The 27680-nt window shown below is 46.0% G+C and overlaps 1 protein-coding gene across 1 annotated transcript in view; it reads right to left on the bottom strand.

Moving 5' to 3' along the window:
• The window catches only part of cfap92 (cilia and flagella associated protein 92 (putative)), a 144740-nt gene that overhangs the window by 74929 nt on the left and 42131 nt on the right, over positions 1 to 27680 (bottom strand). The window contains exons 3-4 of the mRNA XM_036984381.1: positions 26032 to 26186; positions 24817 to 24878 (exon numbers count right to left, since the gene is read on the bottom strand). Coding sequence (XP_036840276.1) covers positions 24817 to 24878; positions 26032 to 26186 — 217 coding nt within the window. The remainder of the gene's footprint in view (positions 1 to 24816; positions 24879 to 26031; positions 26187 to 27680) is intronic.

The following is a 27680-nucleotide window of genomic DNA, read 5'->3' as shown; positions in this document are numbered from 1 at the left end:
TTTATAGAACTTCTGTTGATGAGAGAAAGTCCACTGGTGGGAAGTGGGAAGAGAGGGAGCTAGAAGAAACCTGGCTGACAATCTGCTTTAATATTGTAGCATGGTTTGAGATCCATGCTGATTGTTAAAGTCACTTCTATCCATAGCTGTACTTGATTTAGCCACAACCGTACAAACCATCAAACCATCAGTATAAGGTGCCGCCGACAAACATGGCAGCTCTGCTTCTAGCTCTTAAGCAACTTTGCAGTATTCATTTTTGTGTGTGTTATTTCTTACATTATTAGCCCCAAAAGTTTTTGGGGTTATTACACACAGCCGGAAATAACTTTTGGATATCAGAGCGGCGGTAACTCACCAGAATTACGAACAGGAACACGTCTTTCCAGAATTGGATCCTTTGTTTGTATCCCCCAGGACAATTGAACTTATCCCAGAGGCTGCTCCAAAGCGTTGCCAGTGGAGAAGAGATATTCAGAATGGACCTCTAGTCCGAGGCGTATACACCATCCAAAGCTTTCGAGTATATTACTTGCTAATGTTCAGTCTCTGGACAATGAAGTAGACGAGCTCAGGGCGATGATCTCCTTCCAGAAAGACACCAGGGACTGTAACATATTCTGGTTCATGGAATCATGGCTCTCTCGGAATATACTGTCCCCATCCATACAGCCAGCTGGGTTCTCAGTTCATCGCGCAGACAGGAATAAAGAATTCTCCGTGAAGAAGAAAGGCCCTGCCTGTATACTTCATTATTAACTACTCATGGTGTGATTTGTGATAAAATACAGAATCTCAAGTCCTTTTGTTTCCTCAACCTAGAATACCTCACAATCAAATGCAGACCGTATTACCTCCCAAGAGAATTCTCTTCGGTTATAGGCACAGCCATGTATATTCCCTCTCAAGCCGATAGCATGACGGACCTCAAATTTCTACACTGGACTTCATGCAAACTGGAAACCACATATCCTTAGGTCACATTTATTGTAGATGGCGATTTTAACCTCTAGCGACGAGCAATCCCGTATCCGGGAGTGTAATCATAGCCTCAAGTGCATTATCATAACGCAACTTTTTCTATTCATGAAAATCGCAAATGAAATGAAATAAATATATTCAAACACAAGCTTAGCCTTTTGTCAACAACACTGTCATCTCAGATTTTCAAAATATGCGTTACAGCCAACGCTAGACAAGCATTTGTGTAAGTTTATCATGGCATAATGCTATGCTAGCTCTGCTGGCAGCAGGCAACATTTTCACAAAAATAAGAAAAGCAACCAAATTAAATAATTTACCTTTGAAGAACTTCAGATGCTTTCACTCAGGACAGTTCGATAGCAAATGTTCCTTTTTTCCCCCAAAAATATTTTTGTAGGCGAAAAACGTCCCGTTTGTTTATCCTGCTTTGCTGAGAAATCGACCGAAAAACACTTCAACTATAATGCCAAACTTTTTTCAAAATTAACTCCATAATATCGACAGAAACACGGCAAACGTTGTTTAGGATCCATCCTCAAGGTGTTTTTAACATATGTATTCGATAATATATCTGTCGAGGCAGTTGGTTTCTCATAAGAAACGATTGGAAAAATGGCTACCTCAGTATTTTACGCAAGGTTTTCTCCGGGAGACACCATGCGACCACTCACCCTATATGGTCTCTTACAGCCATTCTCCAATGGAAATGACTAAAAAGACGTCACAATGCTGTAGACACCTTGGGGAAAACGTGGAAAACGTAAGCTGACTCCTAGCTCCTTCACAGCCATATAAGGAGTCATTGGCTTGAGGCGGTTTCAAAAAATGCGGCACTTCCTGATTGGATTTTTATCTGGGTTTTGCCTGTAACATCAGTTCTGTGGCACTCAAAGACAATATCTTTGCAGTTTTGGAAACGTCAGAGTGTTTTCTTTCCAAAGCTGTCAATTATATGCATAGTCGAGCATCTTTTCGTGACAAAATATCTTGTTTAAAACGGGAACGTTTTTCATCCAAAAATTAAAAGAGCGCCCGCCCTCTATATCCAACTAGTTAACAAAGCAAATTTAAAGAAAATGCTACCGAAGTTCTATCAACACATTAACTGTAGAGGAAAAACACTAGATCTCTTCGAGATGCCTACAATGCCCTCCCTCGCTCTCCATTCGGCAATTCAGATATCGACTCCATTTTGCTCCTCCCTTCCTATAGGTAGAAACTCAAGCAGGAAATACCCGTGCTAAGGTATATTCAACGCCAGTCTGACCAATCAGAATCCATGCTTCAAGATTGTTTTGATCACATGGCCTGGGATATGTGCCGGCTAGCTTCTGAGAATAACATTGACGCTTTCACTGACATGGTGACTGAGTTCATCAGGAAGTGTATCGGGGATGTTGTTCCCATGGTGACTATTAAAACCTACCCAAACCAGAAACCGTGGATAGATGGCAGCATTCGTAAAAAACTGAAAGCGCAAACCACCTCATTTAACCATACCAAGGTGACTGGGAATATGGTCAAATACAAACAGTGTAGTTATTCCCTCCGTAAGGCAGTCAAACAGTCAAAACGTCAGTATAGAGACAAAGTAGAGTCGCAATTCAACGGCTCAGACACGAGACGTATGTGGCAGGGTCTACAGACAATCACGGATTAAAGGGAAAAGCAGCCCCGTTGCGGACACCTATGTCTTGCTCCCAGACAAGCTAAACACCTTTGCACACTTTGAAGATAACTCAGCGCCACCGACGCAGCCCAATCCCAAAGAACTATGGGATGTGAGTAAGACATTTACGCGTGTTAACTCTCGCAAGGCTGAAGTGGCATCCCTAGACGCGTCCTCAGAGCATGTGCAGACCAGCTGGGTGGATTGTTTACAGACATATTCAATCTCTCCCTATCCCAGTCTACTGTCCGCACTTGTTTCAAGATCCACCATTGTTCCTGTACCCAAGAAAGCAAAGGCAACTGAACTAAATGACTATTGCCCCGTAGCACTCAATTCTGTCATCATGAAGTGCTTTGAGAGGCTAGTTAAGGATCATATCAACCACATCTTATCTGCCTCCCTAGACCCACTTCAATTTGCTTACCGACCCAATAGATCCACAGACGATGCAATCGCCATCACAATGCACACTGCCCTATCCCATCTGGACAAGAGGAATACCTATGTCAGAATGCTGCTCATTGACTATAGCTCAGCCTTCAATACCATAGTACACTCCAAGCTTATCATTAAGCTCTGGGCCCTGGGTCTGAACCCCACCATGTGCCTCTGGGTCCTGGACTTCCTGACGGGTCGCCCTCAGTTGGTGCAGGTAGGAAACAACACCTCCACTTCGCTGATGCTCAACACAGAGTCCCCACAAGGGTGCTCAGCCCTCTCCTGTACTTCCTGTTCACCCATGACTGCGTGGCCACGCAAGCCTCCAACTCAATCATCAAGTTTGCAGACGACATAACAGTAGTAAGCATGATTACCAACAATGACGAGACAACCTACAGGGAGGAGGTGAGGGCGCTGGAAGAGTGAGGCCAGGAAAATAACCTCTCTCTCAAAGTCAACAAAACAAAGGAGCTGATTGTGGACTTCAGTAAACAGCAGAGGGAGCATGCCCCTATCCACATCGACAGGACCGAAGTGGAGAAGGTGAAGAGCATTAAGTTCCTCGGCGTACACATCACTGATGATCTGAAATGGTCCACCCACACAGACAGTATGGTGAAGAAGAAGGCACAAGAGCCCCTCTTCATCCTCAGGAGGCTGAAGAAATTTGGTTTGGCCCCTAAGACCCTCAAACTTTTACAGATGCACAATTGAGAGCATCATGTCGGGCTGTTTAACTACCTAGTACGGAAACTGCACCGCCCGCAATCACAGGGCTCTACAGAGGGTGGTACAGTTTGCACAACGCATCCCTGAAGTCACACTGCCTGCCCTACGACGGCCTACAGGGAGGAGGTGAGGGCCCTCGGAGTGTGGTGTCAGGAAAATAACCTCACACTCAACATCAACAAAACTAAGGAGATGATTGGGGACTTCAGGAAACAGCAGAGGGAACACCCCCTATTCCCCATCAATGGAACAGTAGTGGAGAGGGTAGTAAGTTTTAAGTTCCTCGGCGTACACATCACAGCCAAACTGAATTGGTCCACCCACACAGACAGCATCGTGAAGAAGGCTCAGCAGCGCCTCTTCAACCTCAGGAGGCTGAAGAAATTCGGCTTGTCACCAAAAGCACTCACAAACTTCTACAGATGCACAATCGAGAGCATCCTGTCGGGCTGTATCAACGCCTGGTACGGCAACTGCTCCGCCCACAACCGTAAGGCTCTCCAGAGGGTAGTGAGATCTGCACAACGCATCACTGGGGGCAAACTACCTGCCCTCCAGGACACCTACACCACCCAATGTCACAGGAAGGCCAAAGAGATCATGAAGAACATCAACCACCTGAGCCACTGCCTGTTCACCCCGCTATCATCCAGAAGGCAAAGTCAGTACAGGTGCATCAAAGCTGGGACCGAGAGACTGAAAACAGCTTCTATCTCAAGGCTTCTATCTCTATCTCAAGGCTATCAGACTGTTAAATATCCATCCCTAGATGGCTACCACCCGGCTACTCAACCCTGTACCTTAGAGGCTGCTGCCCTACATACATAGACATGGAATCACTGGCCACTTTAATAATGGAACCCTAGTCACTTTAATAATGTTTACATATTGCTTTACTAATCTCATATGTTCTTTTGAAGTCGGAAGTTTACATACACTTAGGTTGGAGTCATTAAAACCCATTTTTCAATCACTCCACAAATTTCTGTTTAACAAACTGTAGTTTTGGCAAGTCGGTTTGGACATATACTTTGTGCATGACACAAGTCATTTTTCCAACAGTTGTTACAGACAGATTATTTAACTTAGAATTCACTATATCCCAATTCCAGTGGGTCAGAAGTATACATACACTCACTTGACTGTGCATTTAAACAGCTTGGAAAATTAGAGAAAATTATGTAATGGCTTTAGAAGGCTAATTGACATCATTTGAGTCAATTGGAGGTGTACCTATGGATGTATTTCAAGGCCTACCTTCAAACTCAGTGCCTCCTTGCTTGAAATCATGAGAAAATCAAAAGAAATCAGCTAAGACCTCAGAAAAAAAAATTGTAGACCTCTACTAGTCTGGTTCATCCTTGGGAGCAGTTTCCAAATGCCTGAAGGTACCACATTCATCTGTACAAACAATAGTACGCAAGTATAAACACCATGGGACCACGCAGCTGTCATACTGCTCAGACGCGTTCTGTCTCCTAGAGATGAACGTACTTTGGTGCGAAAAGTGCAAATAAATCCCAGAACAGCAGCAAAGGACCTTGTGAAGATGCTGGAGGAAACGGGTTCAAAAGTATCTATATCCACAGTAAAACGAGTCCTATATCGACATAACCTGAAAGGCCGCTCAGCAAGGAAGAAGCCACTGCTCCAAAACCGCCACAAAAAAAGCCAGACTACGGTATGCAAATGCACATGGGGACAAAGATCCTACTTTTTGGAGAAATGTCCTCTGGTCTACTGAAACAAAATAGAACAGTTTGGACATAATGACCATTGTTATGTTTGGAGGAAAAAGGGGAAGGATTGCAAGCCAAAGAACACTATTCCAAACATGAAGCATGGGGGTGTTGTGGGGGTGCTTTGCTGCAGGAGAGACTGGTGCACTTCACAAAATAGATGCTTCATGAGGTAGGAAAATCATGTGGATATATTGAAGCAACATCTCAAGACATCAGTCAGGAAGGTAAAACTTGGTCGCAAATGGGTCTTCCAAATGGACAATGACCCCAAGCATACTTCCAAAGTTGTGTCAAAATGACTTAAGGACAACAAAGTCAAGGTATTGGAGTGGCCATCACAAAACCCTGACCTCAATTCTATAGACAATTTGTGGGCAGAACTGAATAAGTGTGTGTGAGCAAGGAGGCCTACAAACCTGACTCAGTTACACCAGCTCTGTACTGTTAGATACTAGTTCACTGTTGGAGCTAGGAACACAAGCATTTTGCCGCACCCGCAATAACATCTGCTAAATATTTGTATGTGTGCAATCAAATTTGATTTGATTTATCACCACACTAGTAACTGACTGAATCTAGGGCCTAAACATTTGTTTAAAGAATCGCCACAGTGAGAATGTTTGTTTACATTTCAATAAAACTTATATTATGATTCTAAGACACCTGCATGTTTTGAGGCTGTGCTAGCTAGCTACGCACATCGTTATGAAGAAATGTAGCTGTGTAGCTATCATCAAAATAAAATGCCTGCAGTAGAGAAAGTGTTTCCCAAACCTCTCCTCTACAACCAACAGACCTTTCACTTATCTTCCCCAATACCAGCACACCTGATTAAACTGGTCAACCAATCATCAAGCCCTTGATTAGTTGAAGCAGGAGTGCTAGTTCTGGACCTAATAAGTGGAATTGTCTGGGGTGCTACAGGAGATGAGTGGGAAACACTGCATTAGGAGGGGCCCAGGCAGGGCCAGTTTTCCAGTGCTTAGCCATGATAAGTTTCTGACCTTATGGTCATTGTAAGTATGCTTCCCTGTAAGGCTTTGATCAGGACACCGCGGAGCCGGTGTGAGATATGGGTCTGAAAACGTACCTCAATCCAGGGATGGGAGATGGCGTTGTACTCCTAATTCACCCATTATCCAAAATGCTACACCGAGAAGATTGAAATACTCCTGTTTTTTAAGTAAACTGTCCTCATGATAGATAGCTTAGGCACAGCAGCCATTATGGAATGGCACATCGCATTGAACATCAAAGGACCTGATTGGCTGACTATCCTTAGTTGTTAAACGCAACTGCCAAAATGTCTGCTGTCTGCTGTTGCTTCTATTAGTTCGCACGAGGACGAAAAGGGCAGTTTTATGAAAAACTTGAGGTATTTCAGTCTTCTTTATGTAGTATTTTGAAAAATGGGTAAATTAGGAGTACAAGGCAATCTCCCATTCCTGAATTGAGGTAGATTTTGAGACCAATATCACACTCCTGCGCCGCAGTGTCCTGGTTAAAGAAACCCGCCAATACAAACTTACAGGGAAGCGGAGAGCGACTGGAAATTAGGAATCTTTCATGTCTATGCTTAGATAAGCCCAGTGCCCTGCCCCAGCCCAGATCTCAGGTCACAGATGGAGATTGTATTATGTCTATGCAAAGCTAAGCCCAGTGCCCTGCCCCAGCCCAGATCTCAGGTCACAGATGGAGATTGTATTATGATTATATTATGTCTATGCTTAGCTAAGCCCAGTGCCCTGCCCCAGCCCAGATCTCAGGTCACAGATGGAGATTGTAGTATGATTGTATTATGTCTATGCTTAGCTAAGCCCAGTGACCTTCCCCAGCCCAGATCTCAGGTCACAGATGGAGATTGTATTATGATTGTATTATGTCTATGCTTAGCTAAGCCCAGTGCCCTGCCCCTGCCCAGATCTCAGGTCACAGATGGAGATTGTATTATGATTGTATTATGTCTATGCTTAGCTAAGCCCAGTGCCCTGCCCCAGCCCAGATCTCAGGTCACAGATGGAGATTGTATTATGATTGTATTTTGTCTATGCTTAGCTAAGCCCAGTGCCCTGCCCCAGCCCAGATCTCAGGTCACAGATGGAGATTGTATTATGATTATATTATGTCTATGCTTAGCTAAGCCCAGTGCCCTGCCCCAGCCCAGATCTCAGGTCACAGATGGAGATTGCATTATTATTGTATTATGTCTATGCTTAGCTAAGCCCAGTGCCCTGCCCCAGCCCAGATCTCAGGTCACAGATGGAGATAGTATTATGTCTATGCTTAGCTAAGCCCAGTGCCCTGCCCCAGCCCAGATCTCAGGTCACAGATGGAGATTGTATTATGATTGTATTTTGTCTATGCTTAGCTAAGCCCAGTGCCCTGACCCAGCCCAGATCTCAGGTCACAGATGGAGATTGTATTATGATTGTATTATGTCTATGCTTAGCTAAGCCCAGTGCCCTGCCCCAGCCCAGATCTCAGGTCACAGACGGAGATTGTATTATGTCTATGCTTAGGTAAGCCCAGTGCCCTGCCCCAGCCCAGATCTCCGGTCACAGATGGAGATTGTATTATGATTGTATTATGTCTATGCTTAGATAAACCCAGTGCCCTTCCCCAGCCCAGATCTAAGCTCACAGATGGAGATTGTATTATGTCTATGCTTACATGAGCCCAGTGCCCTGCCCCAGCCCAGATCTCAGGTCACAGATGGAGATTGTATTATAATTGTATTATGTCTATGCTTAGTTAAGCCCAGTGCCCTGCCCCAGCCCAGATCTCAGGTCACAGATGGAGATTGTATTATGTCTATGCTTAGCTAAGCCCAGTGCCCTGGCCCAGCCCAGATCTCAGGTCACAGATGGAGATTGTATTATGATTGTATTATGTCTATGCTTAGATAAGCCCAGTGACCTGCCCCAGCCCAGATCTCAGGACACAGTTGGAGATTGTATTATGTCTATGCTTAGATGAGCCCAGTGCCCTGCCCCAGCACAGATCTCAGGTCACAGATCGAGATTGTATTATGTCTATGCTTAGATAAGCCCAGTGCCCTTCCCCAGCCCAGATCTCAGGTCACAGATGGAGATTGTATTATGATTGTATTATGTCTATGCTTAGCTAAGCCCAGTGCCCTGCCCCAGCCCAGATCTCAGGTCACAGATGGAGATTGTATTATGTCTATGCTTAGCAAAGCCCAGTGCCCTGCCCCAGCCCAGATCTCAGGTCACAGATGGAGATTGTATTATGTCTATGCTTAGCTAAGCCCAGTGCCTTGCCCCAGCCCAGATCACAGATGGACATGGTATTATGATTGTATTATGTCTATGCTTAGCTAAGCCCAGTGCCCTGCCCCAGCCCAGATCTCAGGTCACAGATGGAGATTGTATTATGATTGTATTATGTCTATGCTTAGCTAAACGCAGTGCCCTGCCCCAGCCCAGATCTCAGGTCACAGATGGAGATTGTATTATGATTGTATTATGTCTATGCTTAGCTAAGCCCACTGCCCTGCCCCAGCCCATATCTCAGGTCACAGATGGAGATTGTATTATGTCTATGCTTAGGTAAGACCAGTGCCCAGCCCCAGCCCAGATCTCAGGTCACAGATGGAGATTGTATTATGATTGTATTATGTCTATGCTTAGCTAAGCCCAGTGCCCTGACCCAGCCCAGATCTCAGGTCACAGATGGAGATTGTATTATGATTGTATTATGTCTATGCTTAGATAAACCCAGTGCCCTTCCCCAGCCCAGATCTCAGCTCACAGATGGAGATTGTATTATGTCTATGCTTACATAAGCCCAGTGCCCTGCCCCAGCCCAGATCTCAGGTCACAGATGAAGATTGTATTATGATTGTATTATGTCTATGCTTAGCTAAGCCCAGTGGCCTGCCCCAGCCCAGATCTCAGGTCACAGATGGAGTATGTATTATGATTGTATTATGTCTATGCTTAGCTAAGCCCAGTGGCCTGCCCCAGCCCAGATCTCAGGTCACAGATGGAGATTGTATTATGTCTATGCTTAGCTAAGCCCAGTGCCCAGCCCCAGCCCAGATCTCAGGTCACAGATGGAGATTGTATTATGATTGTATTATGTCTATGCTTAGCTAAGCCCAGTGCCCTGACCCAGCCCAGATCTCAGGTCACAGATGGAGATTGTATTATGATTGTATTATGTCTATGCTTAGATAAACCCAGTTTCCTTCCCCAGCCCAGATCTCAGGTCACAGATGGAGATTGTATTATGTCTATGCTTAGCTAAGCCCAGTGCCCTGCCCCAGCCCAGATCTCAGGTCACAGATGGAGATTGTATTATGATTGTATTATGTCTATGCTTAGATAAACCCAGTTTCCTTCCCCAGCCCAGATCTCAGGTCACAGATGGAGATTGTATTATGCCTATGCTTAGCTAAGCCCAGTGACCTGCCCCAGCCCAGATCTCAGGACACAGTTGGAGATTGTATTATGTCTATGCTTAGATGAGCCCAGTGCCCTGCCCCAGCACAGATCTCAGGTCACAGATCGAGATTGTATTATGTCTATGCTTAGATAAGCCCAGTGCCCTTCCCCAGCCCAGATCTCAGGTCACAGATGGAGATTGTATTATGATTGTATTATGTCTATGCTTAGCTAAGCCCAGTGCCCTGCCCCAGCCCAGATCTCAGGTCACAGATGGAGATTGTATTATGTCTATGCTTAGATAAGCCCAGTGCCCTGCCCCAGCCCAGAGCTCAGGTCACAGATGGAGATTGTATTATGTCTATGCTTAGCTAAGCCCAGTGCCTTGCCCCAGCCCAGATCACAGATGGAGATGGTATTATGATTGTATTATGTCTATGCTTAGCTAAGCCCAGTGCCCTGCCCCAGCCCAGATCTCAGGTCACAGATGGAGATTGTATTATGATTGTATTTTGTCTATGCTTAGCTAAGCCCAGTGCCCTGCCACAGCCCAGATCTCAGGTCACAGATGGAGATTGTATTATGTCTATGCTTAGCAAAGCCCAGTGCCCTGCCCCAGCCCAGATCTCAGGTCACAGATGGAGATTGTATTATGATTATATTATGTCTATGCTTAGCTAAGCCCAGTGCCCTGCCCCAGCCCAGATCTCAGGTCACAGATGGAGATAGTATTATGTCTATGCTTAGCTAAGCCCAGTGCCCTGCCCCAGCCCAGATCTCAGGTCACAGATGGAGATTGTATTATGATTGTATTTTGTCTATGCTTAGCTAAGCCCAGTGCCCTGACCCAGCCCAGATCTCAGGTCACAGATGGAGATTGTATTATGATTGTATTATGTCTATGCTTAGCTAAGCCCAGTGCCCTGCCCCAGCCCAGATCTCAGGTCACAGACGGAGATTGTATTATGTCTATGCTTAGGTAAGCCCAGTGCCCTGCCCCAGCCCAGATCTCCGGTCACAGATGGAGATTGTATTATGATTGTATTATGTCTATGCTTAGATAAACCCAGTGCCCTTCCCCAGCCCAGATCTAAGCTCACAGATGGAGATTGTATTATGTCTATGCTTACATGAGCCCAGTGCCCTGCCCCAGCCCAGATCTCAGGTCACAGATGGAGATTGTATTATAATTGTATTATGTCTATGCTTAGTTAAGCCCAGTGCCCTGCCCCAGCCCAGATCTCAGGTCACAGATGGAGATTGTATTATGTCTATGCTTAGCTAAGCCCAGTGCCCTGCCCCAGCCCAGATCTCAGGTCACAGATGGAGATTGTATTATGATTGTATTATGTATATGCTTAGATAAGCCCAGTGACCTGCCCCAGCCCAGATCTCAGGACACAGTTGGAGATTGTATTATGTCTATGCTTAGATGAGCCCAGTGCCCTGCCCCAGCACAGATCTCAGGTCACAGATCGAGATTGTATTATGTCTATGCTTAGATAAGCCCAGTGCCCTTCCCCAGCCCAGATCTCAGGTCACAGATGGAGATTGTATTATGATTGTATTATGTCTATGCTTAGCTAAGCCCAGTGCCCTGCCCCAGCCCAGATCTCAGGTCACAGATGGAGATTGTATTATGTCTATGCTTAGCAAAGCCCAGTGCCCTGCCCCAGCCCAGATCTCAGGTCACAGATGGAGATTGTATTATGTCTATGCTTAGCTAAGCCCAGTGCCTTGCCCCAGCCCAGATCACAGATGGAGATGGTATTATGATTGTATTATGTCTATGCTTAGCTAAGCCCAGTGCCCTGCCCCAGCCCAGATCTCAGGTCACAGATGGAGATTGTATTATGATTGTATTTTGTCTATGCTTAGCTAAGCCCAGTGCCCTGCCACAGCCCAGATCTCAGGTCACAGATGGAGATTGTATTATGTCTATGCTTAGCAAAGCCCAGTGCCCTGCCCCAGCCCAGATCTCAGGTCACAGATGGAGATTGTATTATGATTGTATTATGTCTATGCTTAGCTAAGCCCAGTGCCCTGCCCCAGCCCAGATCTCAGGTTACAGATGGAGATTGTATTATGATTGTATTATGTCTATGCTTAGCTAAGCCCAGTGCCCTGCCCCAGCCCAGATCTCAGGTCACAGATGGAGATTGTATTATGATTGTATTATGTCTATGCTTAGCTAAGCCCAGTGCCCTGCCCCAGCCCAGATCTCAGGTCACAGATGGAGATTGTATTATGATTGTATTTTGTCTATGCTTAGCTAAGCCCAGTGCCCTGCCCCAGCCCAGATCTCAGGTCACAGATGGAAATTGTATTATGATTGTATTATGTCTATGCTTAGCTAAACGCAGTGCCCTGCCCCAGCCCAGATCTCAGGTCACAGATGGAGATTGTATTATGATTGTATTATGTCTATGCTTAGCTAACCCCACTGCCCTGCCCCAGCCCATATCTCAGGTCACAGATGGAGATTGTATTATGTCTATGCTTAGGTAAGACCAGTGCCCAGCCCCAGCCCAGATCTCAGGTCACAGATGGAGATTGTATTATGATTGTATTATGTCTATGCTTAGCTAAGCCCAGTGCCCTGACCCAGCCCAGATCTCAGGTCACAGATGAAGATTGTATTATGATTGTATTATGTCTATGCTTAGATAAACCCAGTGCCCTTCCCCAGCCCAGATCTCAGCTCACAGATGGAGATTGTATTATGTCTATGCTTACATGAGCCCAGTGCCCTGCCCCAGCCCAGATCTCAGGTCACAGATGAAGATTGTATTATGATTGTATTATGTCTATGCTTAGCTAAGCCCAGTGGCCTGCCCCAGCCCAGATCTCAGGTCACAGATGGAGTATGTATTATGATTGTATTATGTCTATGCTTAGCTAAGCCCAGTGGCCTGCCCCAGCCCAGATCTCAGGTCACAGATGGAGATTGTATTATGTCTATGCTTAGCTAAGCCCAGTGCCCAGCCCCAGCCCAGATCTCAGGTCACAGATGGAGATTGTATTATGATTGTATTATGTCTATGCTTAGCTAAGCCCAGTGCCCTGCCCCAGCCCAGATCTCAGGTCACAGATGGAGATTGTATTATGATTGTATTATGTCTATGCTTAGATAAACCCAGTTTCCTTCCCCAGCCCAGATCTCAGGTCACAGATGGAGATTGTATTATGCCTATGCTTAGCTAAGCCCAGTGACCTGCCCCAGCCCAGATCTCAGGACACAGTTGGAGATTGTATTATGTCTATGCTTAGATGAGCCCAGTGCCCTGCCCCAGCACAGATCTCAGGTCACAGATCGAGATTGTATTATGTCTATGCTTAGATAAGCCCAGTGCCGTTCCCCAGCCCAGATCTCAGGTCACAGATGGAGATTGTATTATGATTGTATTATGTCTATGCTTAGCTAAGCCCAGTGCCCTGCCCCAGCCCAGATCTCAGGTCACAGATGGAGATTGTATTATGTCTATGCTTAGATAAGCCCAGTGCCCTGCCCCAGCCCAGAGCTCAGGTCACAGATGGAGATTGTATTATGTCTATGCTTAGCTAAGCCCAGTGCCTTGCCCCAGCCCAGATCACAGATGGAGATGGTATTATGATTGTATTATGTCTATGCTTAGCTAAGCCCAGTGCCCTGCCCCAGCCCAGATCTCAGGTCACAGATGGAGATTGTATTATGATTGTATTTTGTCTATGCTTAGCTAAGCCCAGTGCCCTGCCACAGCCCAGATCTCAGGTCACAGATGGAGATTGTATTATGTCTATGCTTAGCAAAGCCCAGTGCCCTGCCCCAGCCCAGATCTCAGGTCACAGATGGAGATGGTATTATGATTGTATTTTGTCTATGCTTAGCTAAGCTCAGTGCCCTGCCCCAGCCCATATCTCAGGTCACAGATGGAGATTGTATTATGATTGTATTATGTCTATGCTTAGCTAAGCCCAGTGCCCTGCCCCAGCCCAGATCTCAGGTCACAGATGGAGATTGTATTATGTCTATGCTTAGCTAAGCCCAGTGCCCTGCCCCAGCCCAGATCTCAGGTCACAGATGGAGATTGTATTATGATTGCATTTTGTCTATGCTTAGCTAAGCCCAGTGCCCTGCCCCAGCCCAGATCTCAGGTCACAGATGGAGATTGTATTATGATTGTATTATGTCTATGCTTAGCTAAACCCAGTGCCCTGCCCCAGCCCAGATCTCAGGTCACAGATGGAGATTGTATTATGTCTATGCTTAGGTAAGCCCAGTGCCCAGCCCCAGCCCAGATCTCAGGTCACAGATGGAGATTGTATTATGATTGTATTATGTCTATGCTTAGCTAAGCCCAGTGCCCTGACCCAGCCCAGATCTCAGGTCACAGATGGAGATTGTATTATGATTGTATTATGTCTATGCTTAGATAAACCCAGTGCCCTTCCCCAGCCCAGATCTCAGCTCACAGATGGAGATTGTATTATGTCTATGCTTACATGAGCCCAGTGCCCTGCCCCAGCCCAGATCTCAGGTCACAGATGAAGATTGTATTATAATTGTATTATGTCTGTGCTTAGCTAAGCCCAGTGCCCTGCCCCAGCCCAGATCTCAGGTCACAGATGGAGTATGTATTATGATTGTATTATGTCTATGCTTAGCTAAGCCCAGTGGCCTGCCCCAGCCCAGATCTCAGGTCACAGATGGAGATTGTATTATGTCTATGCTTAGCTAAGCCCAGTGCCCAGCCCCAGCCCAGATCTCAGGTCACAGATGGAGATTGTATTATGTCTATGCTTAGATAAGCCCAGTGCCCTGCCCCAGCCCAGAGCTCAGGTCACAGATGGAGATTGTATTATGTCTATGCTTAGCTAAGCCCAGTGCCTTGCCCCAGCCCAGATCACAGATGGAGATGGTATTATGATTGTATTATGTCTATGCTTAGCTAAGCCCAGTGCCCTGCCCCAGCCCAGATCTCAGGTCACAGATGGAGATTGTATTATGATTGTATTTTGTCTATGCTTAGCTAAGCCCAGTGCCCTGCCACAGCCCAGATCTCAGGTCACAGATGGAGATTGTATTATGTCTATGCTTAGCAAAGCCCAGTGCCCTGCCCCAGCCCAGATCTCAGGTCACAGATGGAGATTGTATTATGATTGTATTTTGTCTATGCTTAGCTAAGCTCAGTGCCCTGCCCCAGCCCATATCTCAGGTCACAGATGGAGATTGTATTATGATTGTATTATGTCTATGCTTAGCTAAGCCCAGTGCCCTGCCCCAGCCCAGATCTCAGGTCACAGATGGAGATTGTATTATGTCTATGCTTAGCTAAGCCCAGTGCCCTGCCCCAGCCCAGATCTCAGGTCACAGATGGAGATTGTATTATGATTGCATTTTGTCTATGCTTAGCTAAGCCCAGTGCCCTGCCCCAGCCCAGATCTCAGGTCACAGATGGAGATTGTATTATGATTGTATTATGTCTATGCTTAGCTAAACCCAGTGCCCTGCCCCAGCCCAGATCTCAGGTCACAGATGGAGATTGTATTATGTCTATGCTTAGGTAAGCCCAGTGCCCAGCCCCAGCCCAGATCTCAGGTCACAGATGGAGATTGTATTATGATTGTATTATGTCTATGCTTAGCTAAGCCCAGTGCCCTGACCCAGCCCAGATCTCAGGTCACAGATGGAGATTGTATTATGATTGTATTATGTCTATGCTTAGATAAACCCAGTGCCCTTCCCCAGCCCAGATCTCAGCTCACAGATGGAGATTGTATTATGTCTATGCTTACATGAGCCCAGTGCCCTGCCCCAGCCCAGATCTCAGGTCACAGATGAAGATTGTATTATAATTGTATTATGTCTGTGCTTAGCTAAGCCCAGTGCCCTGCCCCAGCCCAGATCTCAGGTCACAGATGGAGTATGTATTATGATTGTATTATGTCTATGCTTAGCTAAGCCCAGTGGCCTGCCCCAGCCCAGATCTCAGGTCACAGATGGAGATTGTATTATGTCTATGCTTAGCTAAGCCCAGTGCCCAGCCCCAGCCCAGATCTCAGGTCACAGATGGAGATTGTATTATGATTGTATTATGTCTATGCTTAGCTAAGCCCAGTGCCCTGACCCAGCCCAGATCTCAGGTCACAGATGGAGATTGTATTATGATTGTATTATGTCTATGCTTAGATAAACCCAGTTTCCTTCCCCAGCCCAGATCTCAGCTCACAGATGGAGATTGTATTATGTTTATGCTTACATGAGCCCAGTGCCCTGCCCCAGCCCAGATCTCAGGTCACAGATGGAGTATGTATTATTATTGTATTATGTATATGCTCAGCTAAGCCCAGTGGCCTGCCCCAGCCCAGATCTCAGGTCACAGATGGAGATTGTATTATGTCAATGCTTAGCTAAGCCCAGTGCCCTGCCCCAGCCCAGATCTCAGGTCACAGATGGAGATTGTATTATGATTGTATTATGTCTATGCTTAGATAAGCCCAGTGCCCTGCCCCAGCCCAGATCTCAGGTCACAGATGGAGATTGTATTATGTCTATGCTTAGATAAGCCCAGTGCCCTGCCCTAGCCCAGATCTCAGGTCACAGATGGAGATTGTATTATGTCTATGCTTAGCTAAGCCCAGTGCCCTGCCCCAGCCCAGATCTCAGGTCACAGATGGAGATTTTATTATGATTGTATTTTGTCTATGCTTAGCTAAGCCCAGTGCCGTTCCCCAACCCAGATATCAGGTCACAGATGGAGATTGTATTATGATTGTATTTTGTCTATTCTTAGCTAAGCCCAGTACCCTGCCCCAGCCCAGATCTCAGGTCACAGATAGAGATTGTATTATGTCTATGCTTAGCTAAGCCCAGTGCCCTGCCCCAGCCCAGATCTCAGGTCACAGATGGAGATTGTATTATGATTGTATTATGTCTATGCTTAGCTAAGCCCAGTGCCCTGCCCCAGCCCAGATCTCAGGTCACAGATGGAGATTGTAGTATGATTGTATTATGTCTGTGCTTAGCTAAGCCCAGTGCCCTGCCCCAGCCCAGATCTCAGGTCACAGATGAAGATTGTATTATGATTGTATTATGTCTATGCTTAGATAAACCCAGTTTCCTTCCCCAGCCCAGATCTCAGGTCACAGATGGAGACTGTATTATGTCTATGCTTAGCTAAGCCCAGTGCCCTGCCCCAGCCCAGATCTCAGGTCACAGATGGAGATTGTATTATGATTGTATTATGTCTATGCTTAGATAAACCCAGTTTCCTTCCCCAGCCCAGATCTCAGGTCACAGATGGAGATTGTATTATGTCTATGCTTAGCTAAGCCCAGTGCCCTGCCCCAGCCCAGATCTCAGGACACAGTTGGAGATTGTATTATGTCTATGCTTAGATGAGCCCAGTGCCCTGCCCCAGCACAGATCTCAGGTCACAGATCGAGATTGTATTATGTCTATGCTTAGATAAGCCCAGTGCCCTTCCCCAGCCCAGATCTCAGGTCACAGATGGAGATTGTATTATGATTGTATTATGTCTATGCTTAGTTAAGCCCAGTGCCCTGCCCCAGCCCAGATCTCAGGTCACAGATGGAGATTGTATTATGTCTATGCTTAGATAAGCCCAGTACCCTGCCCCAGCCCAGAGCTCAGGTCACAGATGGAGATTGTATTATGTCTATGCTTAGCTAAGCCCAGTGCCCTGCCCCAGCCCAGATCTTAGGTCACAGATGGAGATTGTATTATGATTGTATTATGTCTATGCTTAGATAAACCCAGTTTCCTTCCCCAGCCCAGATCTCAGGTCACAGATGGAGATTGTATTATGCCTATGCTTAGCTAAGCCCAGTGACCTGCCCCAGCCCAGATCTCAGGACACAGTTGGAGATTGTATTATGTCTATGCTTAGATGAGCCCAGTGCCCTGCCCCAGCACAGATCTCAGGTCACAGATCGAGATTGTATTATGTCTATGCTTAGATAAGCCCAGTGCCCTTCCCCAGCCCAGATCTCAGGTCACAGATGGAGATTGTATTATGATTGTATTATGTCTATGCTTAGCTAAGCCCAGTGCCCTGCCCCAGCCCAGATCTCAGGTCAGAGATGGAGATTGTATTATGTCTATGCTTAGATAAGCCCAGTGCCCTGCCCCAGCCCAGATCTCAGGTCACAGATGGAGATTGTATTATGTCTATGCTTAGATAAGCCCAGTGCCCTTCCCCAGCCCAGATCTCAGGTCACAGATGGAGATTGTATTATGATTGTATTATGTCTATGCTTAGTTAAGCCCAGTGCCCTGCCCCAGCCCAGATCTCAGGTCACAGATGGAGATTGTATTATGTCTATGCTTAGATAAGCCCAGTGCCCTGCCCCAGCCCAGAGCTCAGGTCACAGATGGAGATTGTATTATGTCTATGCTTAGCTAAGCCCAGTGCCTTGCCCCAGCCCAGATCACAGATGGAGATGGTATTATGATTGTATTATGTCTATGCTTAGCTAAGCCCAGTGCCCTGCCCCAGCCCAGATCTCAGGTCACAGATGGAGATTGTATTATGTCTATGCTTAGCTAAGCCCAGTGCCCTGCCCCAGCCCAGATCTCAGGTCACAGATGGAGATTGTATTATGATTGTATTATGTCTATGCTTAGATAAACCCAGTTTCCTTCCCCAGCCCAGATCTCAGGTCACAGATGGAGATTGTATTATGCCTATGCTTAGCTAAGCCCAGTGACCTGCCCCAGCCCAGATCTCAGGACACAGTTGGAGATTGTATTATGTCTATGCTTAGATGAGCCCAGTGCCCTGCCCCAGCACAGATCTCAGGTCACAGATCGAGATTGTATTATGTCTATGCTTAGATATGCCCAGTGCCCTTCCCCAGCCCAGATCTCAGGTCACAGATGGAGATTGTATTATGATTGTATTATGTCTATGCTTAGCTAAGCCCAGTGCCCTGCCCCAGCCCAGATCTCAGGTCACAGATGGAGATTGTATTATGTCTATGCTTAGATAAGCCCAGTGCCCTGCCCCAGCCCAGAGCTCAGGTCACAGATGGAGATTGTATTATGTCTATGCTTAGCTAAGCCCAGTGCCTTGCCCCAGCCCAGATCACAGATGGAGATGGTATTATGATTGTATTATGTCTATGCTTAGCTAAGCCCAGTGCCCTGCCCCAGCCCAGATCTCAGGTCACAGATGGAGATTGTATTATGTCTATGCTTAGCTAAGCCCAGTGCCCTGCCCCAGCCCAGATCTCAGGTCACAGATGGAGATTGTATTATGATTGTATTTTGTCTATGCTTAGCTAAGCCCAGTGCCCTGCCCCAGCCCAGATCTCAGGTCACAGATGGAGATTGTATTATGATTGTATTATGTCTATGCTTAGCTAAACCCAGTGCCCTGCCCCAGCCCAGATCTCAGGTCACAGATGGAGATTGTATTATGTCTATGCTTAGGTAAGCCCAGTGCCCAGCCCCAGCCCAGATCTCAGGTCACAGATGGAGATTGTATTATGATTGTATTATGTCTATGCTTAGCTAAGCCCAGTGCCCTGCCCCAGCCCAGATCTCAGGTCACAGATGGAGATTGTATTATGATTGTATTATGTCTATGCTTAGCTAAGCCCAGTGCCCTGACCCAGGCCAGATCTCAGGTCACAGATGGAGATTGTATTATGATTGTATTATGTCTATGCTTAGATAAACCCAGTGCCCTTCCCCAGCCCAGATCTCAGCTCACAGATGGAGATTGTATTATGTCTATGCTTACATGAGCCCAGTGCCCTGCCCCAGCCCAGATCTCAGGTCACAGATGAAGATTGTATTATAATTGTATTATGTCTGTGCTTAGCTAAGCCTAGTGCCCTGCCCCAGCCCAGATCTCAGGTCACAGATGGAGTATGTATTATGATTGTATTATGTCTATGCTTAGCTAAGCCCAGTGGCCTGCCCCAGCCCAGATCTCAGGTCACAGATGGAGTATGTATTATGATTGTATTATGTCTATGCTTAGCTAAGCCCAGTGGCCTGCCCCAGCCCAGATCTCAGGTCACAGATGGAGATTGTATTATGTCTATGCTTAGCTAAGCCCAGTGCCCAGCCCCAGCCCAGATCTCAGGTCACAGATGGAGATTGTATTATGATTGTATTATGTCTATGCTTAGCTAAGCCCAGTGCCCTGACCCAGCCCAGATCTCAGGTCACAGATGGAGATTGTATTATGATTGTATTATGTCTATGCTTAGATAAACCCAGTTTCCTTCCCCAGCCCAGATCTCAGCTCACAGATGGAGATTGTATTATTTTTATGCTTACATGAGCCCAGTGCCCTGCCCCAGCCCAGATCTCAGGTCACAGATGGAGTATGTATTATTATTGTATTATGTATATGCTCAGCTAAGCCCAGTGGCCTGCCCCAGCCCAGATCTCAGGTCACAGATGGAGATTGTATTATGTCAATGCTTAGCTAAGCCCAGTGCTCTGCCCCAGCCCAGATCTCAGGTCACAGATGGAGATTGTATTATGATTGTATTATGTCTATGCTTAGATAAGCCCAGTGCCCTGCCCCAGCCCAGATCTCAGGTCACAGATGGAGATTGTATTATGTCTATGCTTAGATAAGCCCAGTGCCCTGCCCTAGCCCAGATCTCAGGTCACAGATGGAGATTGTATTATGTCTATGCTTAGCTAAGCCCAGTGCCCTGCCCCAGCCCAGATCTCAGGTCACAGATGGAGATTTTATTATGATTGTATTTTGTCTATGCTTAGCTAAGCCCAGTGCCCTGCCCCAACCCAGATCTCAGGTCACAGATGGAGATTGTATTATGATTGTATTTTGTCTATTCTTAGCTAAGCCCAGTACCCTGCCCCAGCCAAGATCTCAGGTCACAGATAGAGATTGTATTATGTCTATGCTTAGCTAAGCCCAGTGCCCTGCCCCAGCCCAGATCTCAGGTCACAGATGGAGATTGTATTATGATTGTATTATGTCTGTGCTTAGCTAAGCCCAGTGCCCTGCCCCAGCCCAGATCTCAGGTCACAGATGGAGATTGTAGTATGATTGTATTATGTCTATGCTTAGCAAAGCCCAGTGCCCTGCCCCAGCCCAGATCTCAGGTCACAGATGGAGATTGCATTATGATTGTATTATGTCTATGCTTAGCTAAACCCAGTGCCCTGCCCCAGCACAGATCTCAGGTCACAGATGGAGATTGTATTATGTCTATGCTTAGCTAAGCCCAGTGCCCTGCCCCAGCCCAGATCTCAGGTCACAGATGGAGATTGTATTATGATTGTATTATGTCTATGCTTAGCTAAGCCCAGTGCCCTGCCCCAGCCCAGATCTCAGGTCACAGATTGAGATTGTAGTATGATTGTATTATGTCTATGCTTAGCAAAGCCCAGTGCCCTGCCCCAGCACAGATCTCGGGTCACAGATGATGATTGTATTATGTCTATGCTTAGCCAAGCCCAGTGCCGTGCCCCAGCCCAGATCTCAGGTCACAGATGGAGATTGCATTATTATTGTATTATGTCTATGCTTAGCTAAGCCCAGTGCCCTGCCCCAGCCCAGATCTCAGGTCACAGATGGAGATTGTATTATGATTGTATTATGTCTATGCTTAGCTAAGCCCAGTGCCCTGCCCCAGCCCAGATCTCAGGTCACAGATGGAGATTGTAGTATGATTGTATTATGTCTATGCTTAGCTAAGCCCAGTGCCCTGCCCCAGCCCAGATCTCAGGTCACAGATGGAGATTGTAGTATGATTGTATTATGTCTATGCTTAGCAAAGCCCAGTGCCCTGCCCCAGCTCAGATCTCAGGTCACAGATGGAGATTGTATTATGATTGTATTATGTCTATGCTTAGATAAGCCCAGTGCCCTGCCCCAGCCCAGATCTCAGGTCACAGATGGAGATTGTATTATGTCTATGCTTAGCTAAGCCCAGTGCCCTGCCCCAGCCCAGATCTCAGGTCACAGATGGAGATTGTATTATGATTGTATTTTGTCTATTCTTAGCTAAGCCCAGTACCCTGCCCCAGCCCAGATCTCAGGTCACAGATGGAGATTGTATTATGTCTATGCTTAGCTAAGCCCAGTGCCCTTCCCCAGCCCAGATCTCAGGTCACAGATGGAGATTGTATTATGATTGTATTATGTCTATGCTTAGCTAAGCCCAGTGCCCTGCCCCAGCCCAGATCTCAGGTCACAGATGGAGATTGTAGTATGATTGTATTATGTCTATGCTTAGCAAAGCCCAGTGCCCTGCCCCAGCCCAGATCTCAGGTCACAGATGGAGATAGGAGTATGATTGTATTATGTCTATGCTTAGCAAAGCCCAGTGCCCTGCCCCAGCCCAGATCTCAGGTCACAGATGGAGATTGCATTATGATTGTATTATGTCTATGCTTAGCTAAGCCCAGTGCCCTGCCCCAGCCCAGATCTCAGGTCACAGATGGAGATTGTAGTATGATTGTATTATGTCTATGCTTAGCAAAGCCCAGTGCCCTGCCCCAGCACAGATCTCAGGTCACAGATGATGATTGTATTATGTCTATGCTTAGCTAAGCCCAGTGCCCTGCCCCAGCCCAGATCTCAGGTCACAGATGGAGATTGTATTATGATTGTATTTTGTCTATGCTTAGCTAAGCTCAGTGCCCTGCCCCAGCCCAGATCTCAGGTCACAGATGGACATTGCATTATGATTGTATTATGTCTATGCTTAGCTAAGCCCAGTGCCCTGCCCCAGCCCAGATCTCAGGTCACAGATGGAGATTGTATTATGATTGTATTATGTCTATGCTTAGCTAAGCCCAGTGCCCTGCCCCAGCCCAGATCTCAGGTCACAGATGGAGATTGCATTATTATTGTATTATGTCTATGCTTAGCTAAGCCCAGTGCCCTGCCCCAGCCCAGATCTCAGGTCACAGATGGAGATTGTATTATGATTGTATTATGTCTATGCTTAGCTAAGCCCAGTGCCCTGCCCCAGCCCAGATCTCAGGTCACAGATGGAGATTGTAGTATGATTGTATTATGTCTATGCTTAGCTAAGCCCAGTGCCCTGCCCCAGCCCAGATCTCAGGTCACAGATGGAGATTGTAGTATGATTGTATTATGTCTATGCTTAGCAAAGCCCAGTGCCCTGCCCCAGCTCAGATCTCAGGTCACAGATGGAGATTGTATTATGATTGTATTATGTCTATGCTTAGATAAGCCCAGTGCCCTGCCCCAGCCCAGATCTCAGGTCACAGATGGAGATTGTATTATGTCTATGCTTAGCTAAGCCCAGTGCCCTGCCCCAGCCCAGATCTCAGGTCACAGATGGAGATTGTATTATGATTGTATTTTGTCTATTCTTAGCTAAGCCCAGTACCCTGCCCCAGCCCAGATCTCAGGTCACAGATGGAGATTGTATTATGTCTATGCTTAGCTAAGCCCAGTGCCCTTCCCCAGCCCAGATCTCAGGTCACAGATGGAGATTGTATTATGATTGTATTATGTCTATGCTTAGCTAAGCCCAGTGCCCTGCCCCAGCCCAGATCTCAGGTCACAGATGGAGATTGTAGTATGATTGTATTATGTCTATGCTTAGCAAAGCCCAGTGCCCTGCCCCAGCCCAGATCTCAGGTCACAGATGGAGATAGGAGTATGATTGTATTATGTCTATGCTTAGCAAAGCCCAGTGCCCTGCCCCAGCCCAGATCTCAGGTCACAGATGGAGATTGCATTATGATTGTATTATGTCTATGCTTAGCTAAGCCCAGTGCCCTGCCCCAGCCCAGATCTCAGGTCACAGATGGAGATTGTAGTATGATTGTATTATGTCTATGCTTAGCAAAGCCCAGTGCCCTGCCCCAGCACAGATCTCAGGTCACAGATGATGATTGTATTATGTCTATGCTTAGCTAAGCCCAGTGCCCTGCCCCAGCCCAGATCTCAGGTCACAGATGGAGATTGTATTATGATTGTATTTTGTCTATGCTTAGCTAAGCTCAGTGCCCTGCCCCAGCCCAGATCTCAGGTCACAGATGGAGATTGCATTATGATTGTATTATGTCTATGCTTAGCTAAGCCCAGTGCCCTGCCCCAGCCCAGATCTCAGGTCACAGATGGAGATTGTATTATGATTGTATTATGTCTATGCTTAGCTAAGCCCAGTGCCCTGCCCCAGCCCAGATCTCAGGTCACAGGTGGAGATTGTAGTATGATTGTATTATGTCTATGCTTAGCAAAGCCCAGTGCCCTGCCCCAGCACAGATCTCAGGTCACAGATGATGGTTGTATTATGTCTATGCTTAGCTAAGCCCAGTGCCCTGCCCCAGCCCAGATCTCAGGTCACAGATGGAGATTGTAGTATGATTGTATTATGTCTATGCTTAGCAAAGCCCAGTGCCCTGCCCCAGCCCAGATCTCAGGTCACAGATGGAGATTGTATTATGTCTATGCTTAGCTAAGCCCAGTGCCCTGCCCCAGCCCAGATCTCAGGTCACAGATGGAGATTGCATTATGATTGTATTATGTCTATGCTTAGCTAAGCCCAGTGCCCTGCCCCAGCCCAGATCTCAGGTCACAGATGATGATTGTTTATTTGATTACTTCTGGCTGCCTCAGTCTAGGTTTACTCCTAGACATCAGATAGATACCTCAAGACAGTTATTAACATGAACACATTCTCCAGCACACTTATATTAATGTAGCACAACATCAGTATAAAATAATATTGACAACTGAACACTAAAAGTCTGTTGAAAGTCTTGGTAGGCCAAAACAAATCTAACACACAACTATCTGAGTTTGGGAAATGTAAATGATTCCCAGTGATGTTATTAGAATTTAAAACAGGTTAAAACCGCAGCTCTTACCTAGATCATTGTCTTCCCCTGGTTTGGCCTGTGGCAGTCGGAAGGTTTTGGGTCGGTCATATCTGGATCAATAAATAAGCAAGCAGACACTTTGATCCACACTTACATTGAACAACAGGTTTACATACTTATTCATTGTTGGGGCTCAGTTCAATCCGTATCGCTGAGGTTCAGCATTATATCACTTTTGAAATCTAAAGTTAACATCAGATTGAGCAAAGATATGCAGCATTTACCACTGAACCAGGAACGTTGATTTAACATTTCTAACGCGCTGTAATGCAGTTCTTCAGTACTCTAGATTCAATTGAGCCTTTAGTCCACAATCTGTGGTACAATACCTGGTTTTAGTCTATAATCTGTGGTACAATACCTGGCTTTTGTCCATAATCTGTGGTACAATACTTGACCTTAGTCTATAATCTGTGGTACAATACCTGGCTTTAGTCCATAATCTGTTGTACAATACCTGGCTTTAGTCCATAATCTGTGGTACAATACCTGGTTTTAGTCTATAATCTGTGGTACACTTCTTGGCCTTAGTCTGTAATCTGTTTCACAATACCTGACCTTAGTCTATAATCTGTGGTACAATACCTGGCTTTAGTCCATAATCTGTTGTACAATACCTGGCTTTAGTCCATAATCTGTGGTACAATACCTGGTTTTAGTCTATAATCTGTGGTACACTTCTTGGCCTTAGTCTGTAATCTGTTTCACAATACCTGACCTTAGTCTATAATCTGTGGTGCAATACCTGGCTTTAGTCCATAATCTGTTGTACAATACCTGGTTTTAGTCTATAATCTGTGGTACAATACCTGGCCTTAGTCTATAATGTGTGGTACAATACCTGGTTTTAGTCTATAATCTGTGGTACAATACCTAGCCTTAGCCTATAATCTGTGGTACAATACCTGGTTTTAGTCTATAATCTGTGTTACAATACCTGGCCTTAGTTAGTGTTACAATACCTGGCCATGGTCTATAATCTGTGGTACAATGTCTGGCCTTGTCTGTAATATGTGGTACAATACCTGGCCTTAGTCTGTAATCTGTGTGAGTGGTACAATACCTGGTCTTGTCTTTAATATGTGCTACAATGCCTTAGTCTGTAATCTGTGTGAGTGGGACAATGCCTGTCTTTAGTCTGTAATCTGTGTGAGTGGTACAATGCCTGTCTTTAGTCTGTAATCTGTGTGAGTGGAACAATACCTGGCTTTAGCAGAGACCCTGTCCTTGGTGTCCCAGATTTTGAAGGTGATTTTATGAGACACCAGTTTAATGAGCAGCTCTCTGGTGACTCTAACCTTTACAGACTGAGACCAGCCTAACCACACCTGGTCCCCTTCAAGCCACGGCTTCAACACCTGGGGAGATGCATACACACACCACATGGTCCGTTATACACCTTTGGACATAATGTGCCTGGTCAGTTTGAGGACTCTACATTGAGTACCATTATATTCAACGAGAGAAAAGGAGGGTGTGTCATTGTGTTGAGATTGAGTGGGATTACATGCCCATGCCATGCCATGCCATGCCTGTCTTTCTGTCTGTCTGCTTTAGCTTTAGCTCAGAAGGCTAACACAATCATGGCATTACCTTGGTCTGTTTGTTTGTCTGCCTTGGCTTTACTCAGAAAATCAAATCACATGCGCTGAATACAATAGGTTTAGACCTTACAGTGAAATGCTTACTTTACAAGCCCTTAACCAACAATGCTTTAAGACGTTTTAAGAAAAAAATAAGTGTTAAATTAAAAATAACAAGTAACAAATAATTAGACAGAAGCAGTAAAATAACAATAGCGAGGCTATATATAGAGGGTACCGGTAGTGTCATGGCAAATACAATCATGGCATTACCTTGGTCTGTCTGTCCGTCCGTCCGTCCGTCTAACTTCGCTTTAGCTCAGCAGGCTAACACAATCACGGCATTATCTTGGTCTCTCTCACACACACACTAACTTCCTCTCATTCTACATGTAGATTTTAGCTGTCTGTCTGTCTGTCTGGCTTAATACCCGTCTGTCTGTCTATACCGGTCTGTCTGGCTTAATACCCGTCTGTCTGGCTTAATACCCGTCTGTCTGGCTTAATACCCGTCTGTCTGGCTTAATACCCATCTGTCTGGCTTAATACCCATCTGTCTGTCTATACCGGTCTGTCTGTATTAATACATGTCTGTCTGTCTATACCTGTCTGTCTGGGGTAATAACTGTCTGTCTGTCTGGGTTAATACCTGTCTTTGACTATACCTGTCTGTCTGTCTGTCTGTCTGTCTGTCTGTCTGTCTGTCTGTCTGTCAGTGGAGGAAGTAGCAACACAAAGCACCTTAACACACACAGACACACAGACAGACAGATATTAACCCAGAAAGACAGGTATTACCTCAGACAGACAGGTGTAGACAGACAGGTATAGATAGAAAGGTATTAACCTAGACTGACAAGTATAGATAGACATGTATTAACCCAGACTGACAGGTGTAGATAGACAGGTATTAACCCAAACTGGCAGGTATTAATCCAGACTGACAGGTATTAACCCAGACTGACAGGTATTAACCCAGACGGACAGGTATGAACCAAGACAGACCGGTATTAAACCAGACAGACAGGTATTAACCCAGACTGACAGGTATTAACCCCGACTGACAGGTATTAACCCAGACGGACAGGTATTAACCCAGACGGACAGGTATGAACCAAGACGGACAGGTATTAAACCAGACAGGTATTAAACCAGACAGACATGTATTAACCCAGACTGACAGGTATTAACCCAGACTGACAGGTATTAACCCCGACTGACAGGTACAGATAGACAGGTACTAACCCAGACTGACAGGTATAGATCGAC

This window comes from Oncorhynchus mykiss, chromosome 7 (genome assembly GCF_013265735.2).
Source record: "Oncorhynchus mykiss isolate Arlee chromosome 7, USDA_OmykA_1.1, whole genome shotgun sequence".
NCBI classification, from domain to species: domain Eukaryota; kingdom Metazoa; phylum Chordata; class Actinopteri; order Salmoniformes; family Salmonidae; genus Oncorhynchus; species Oncorhynchus mykiss.
Note: the sequence above shows the minus strand (reverse complement) of the source record. Positions and strands in the feature narration are given on the sequence as shown.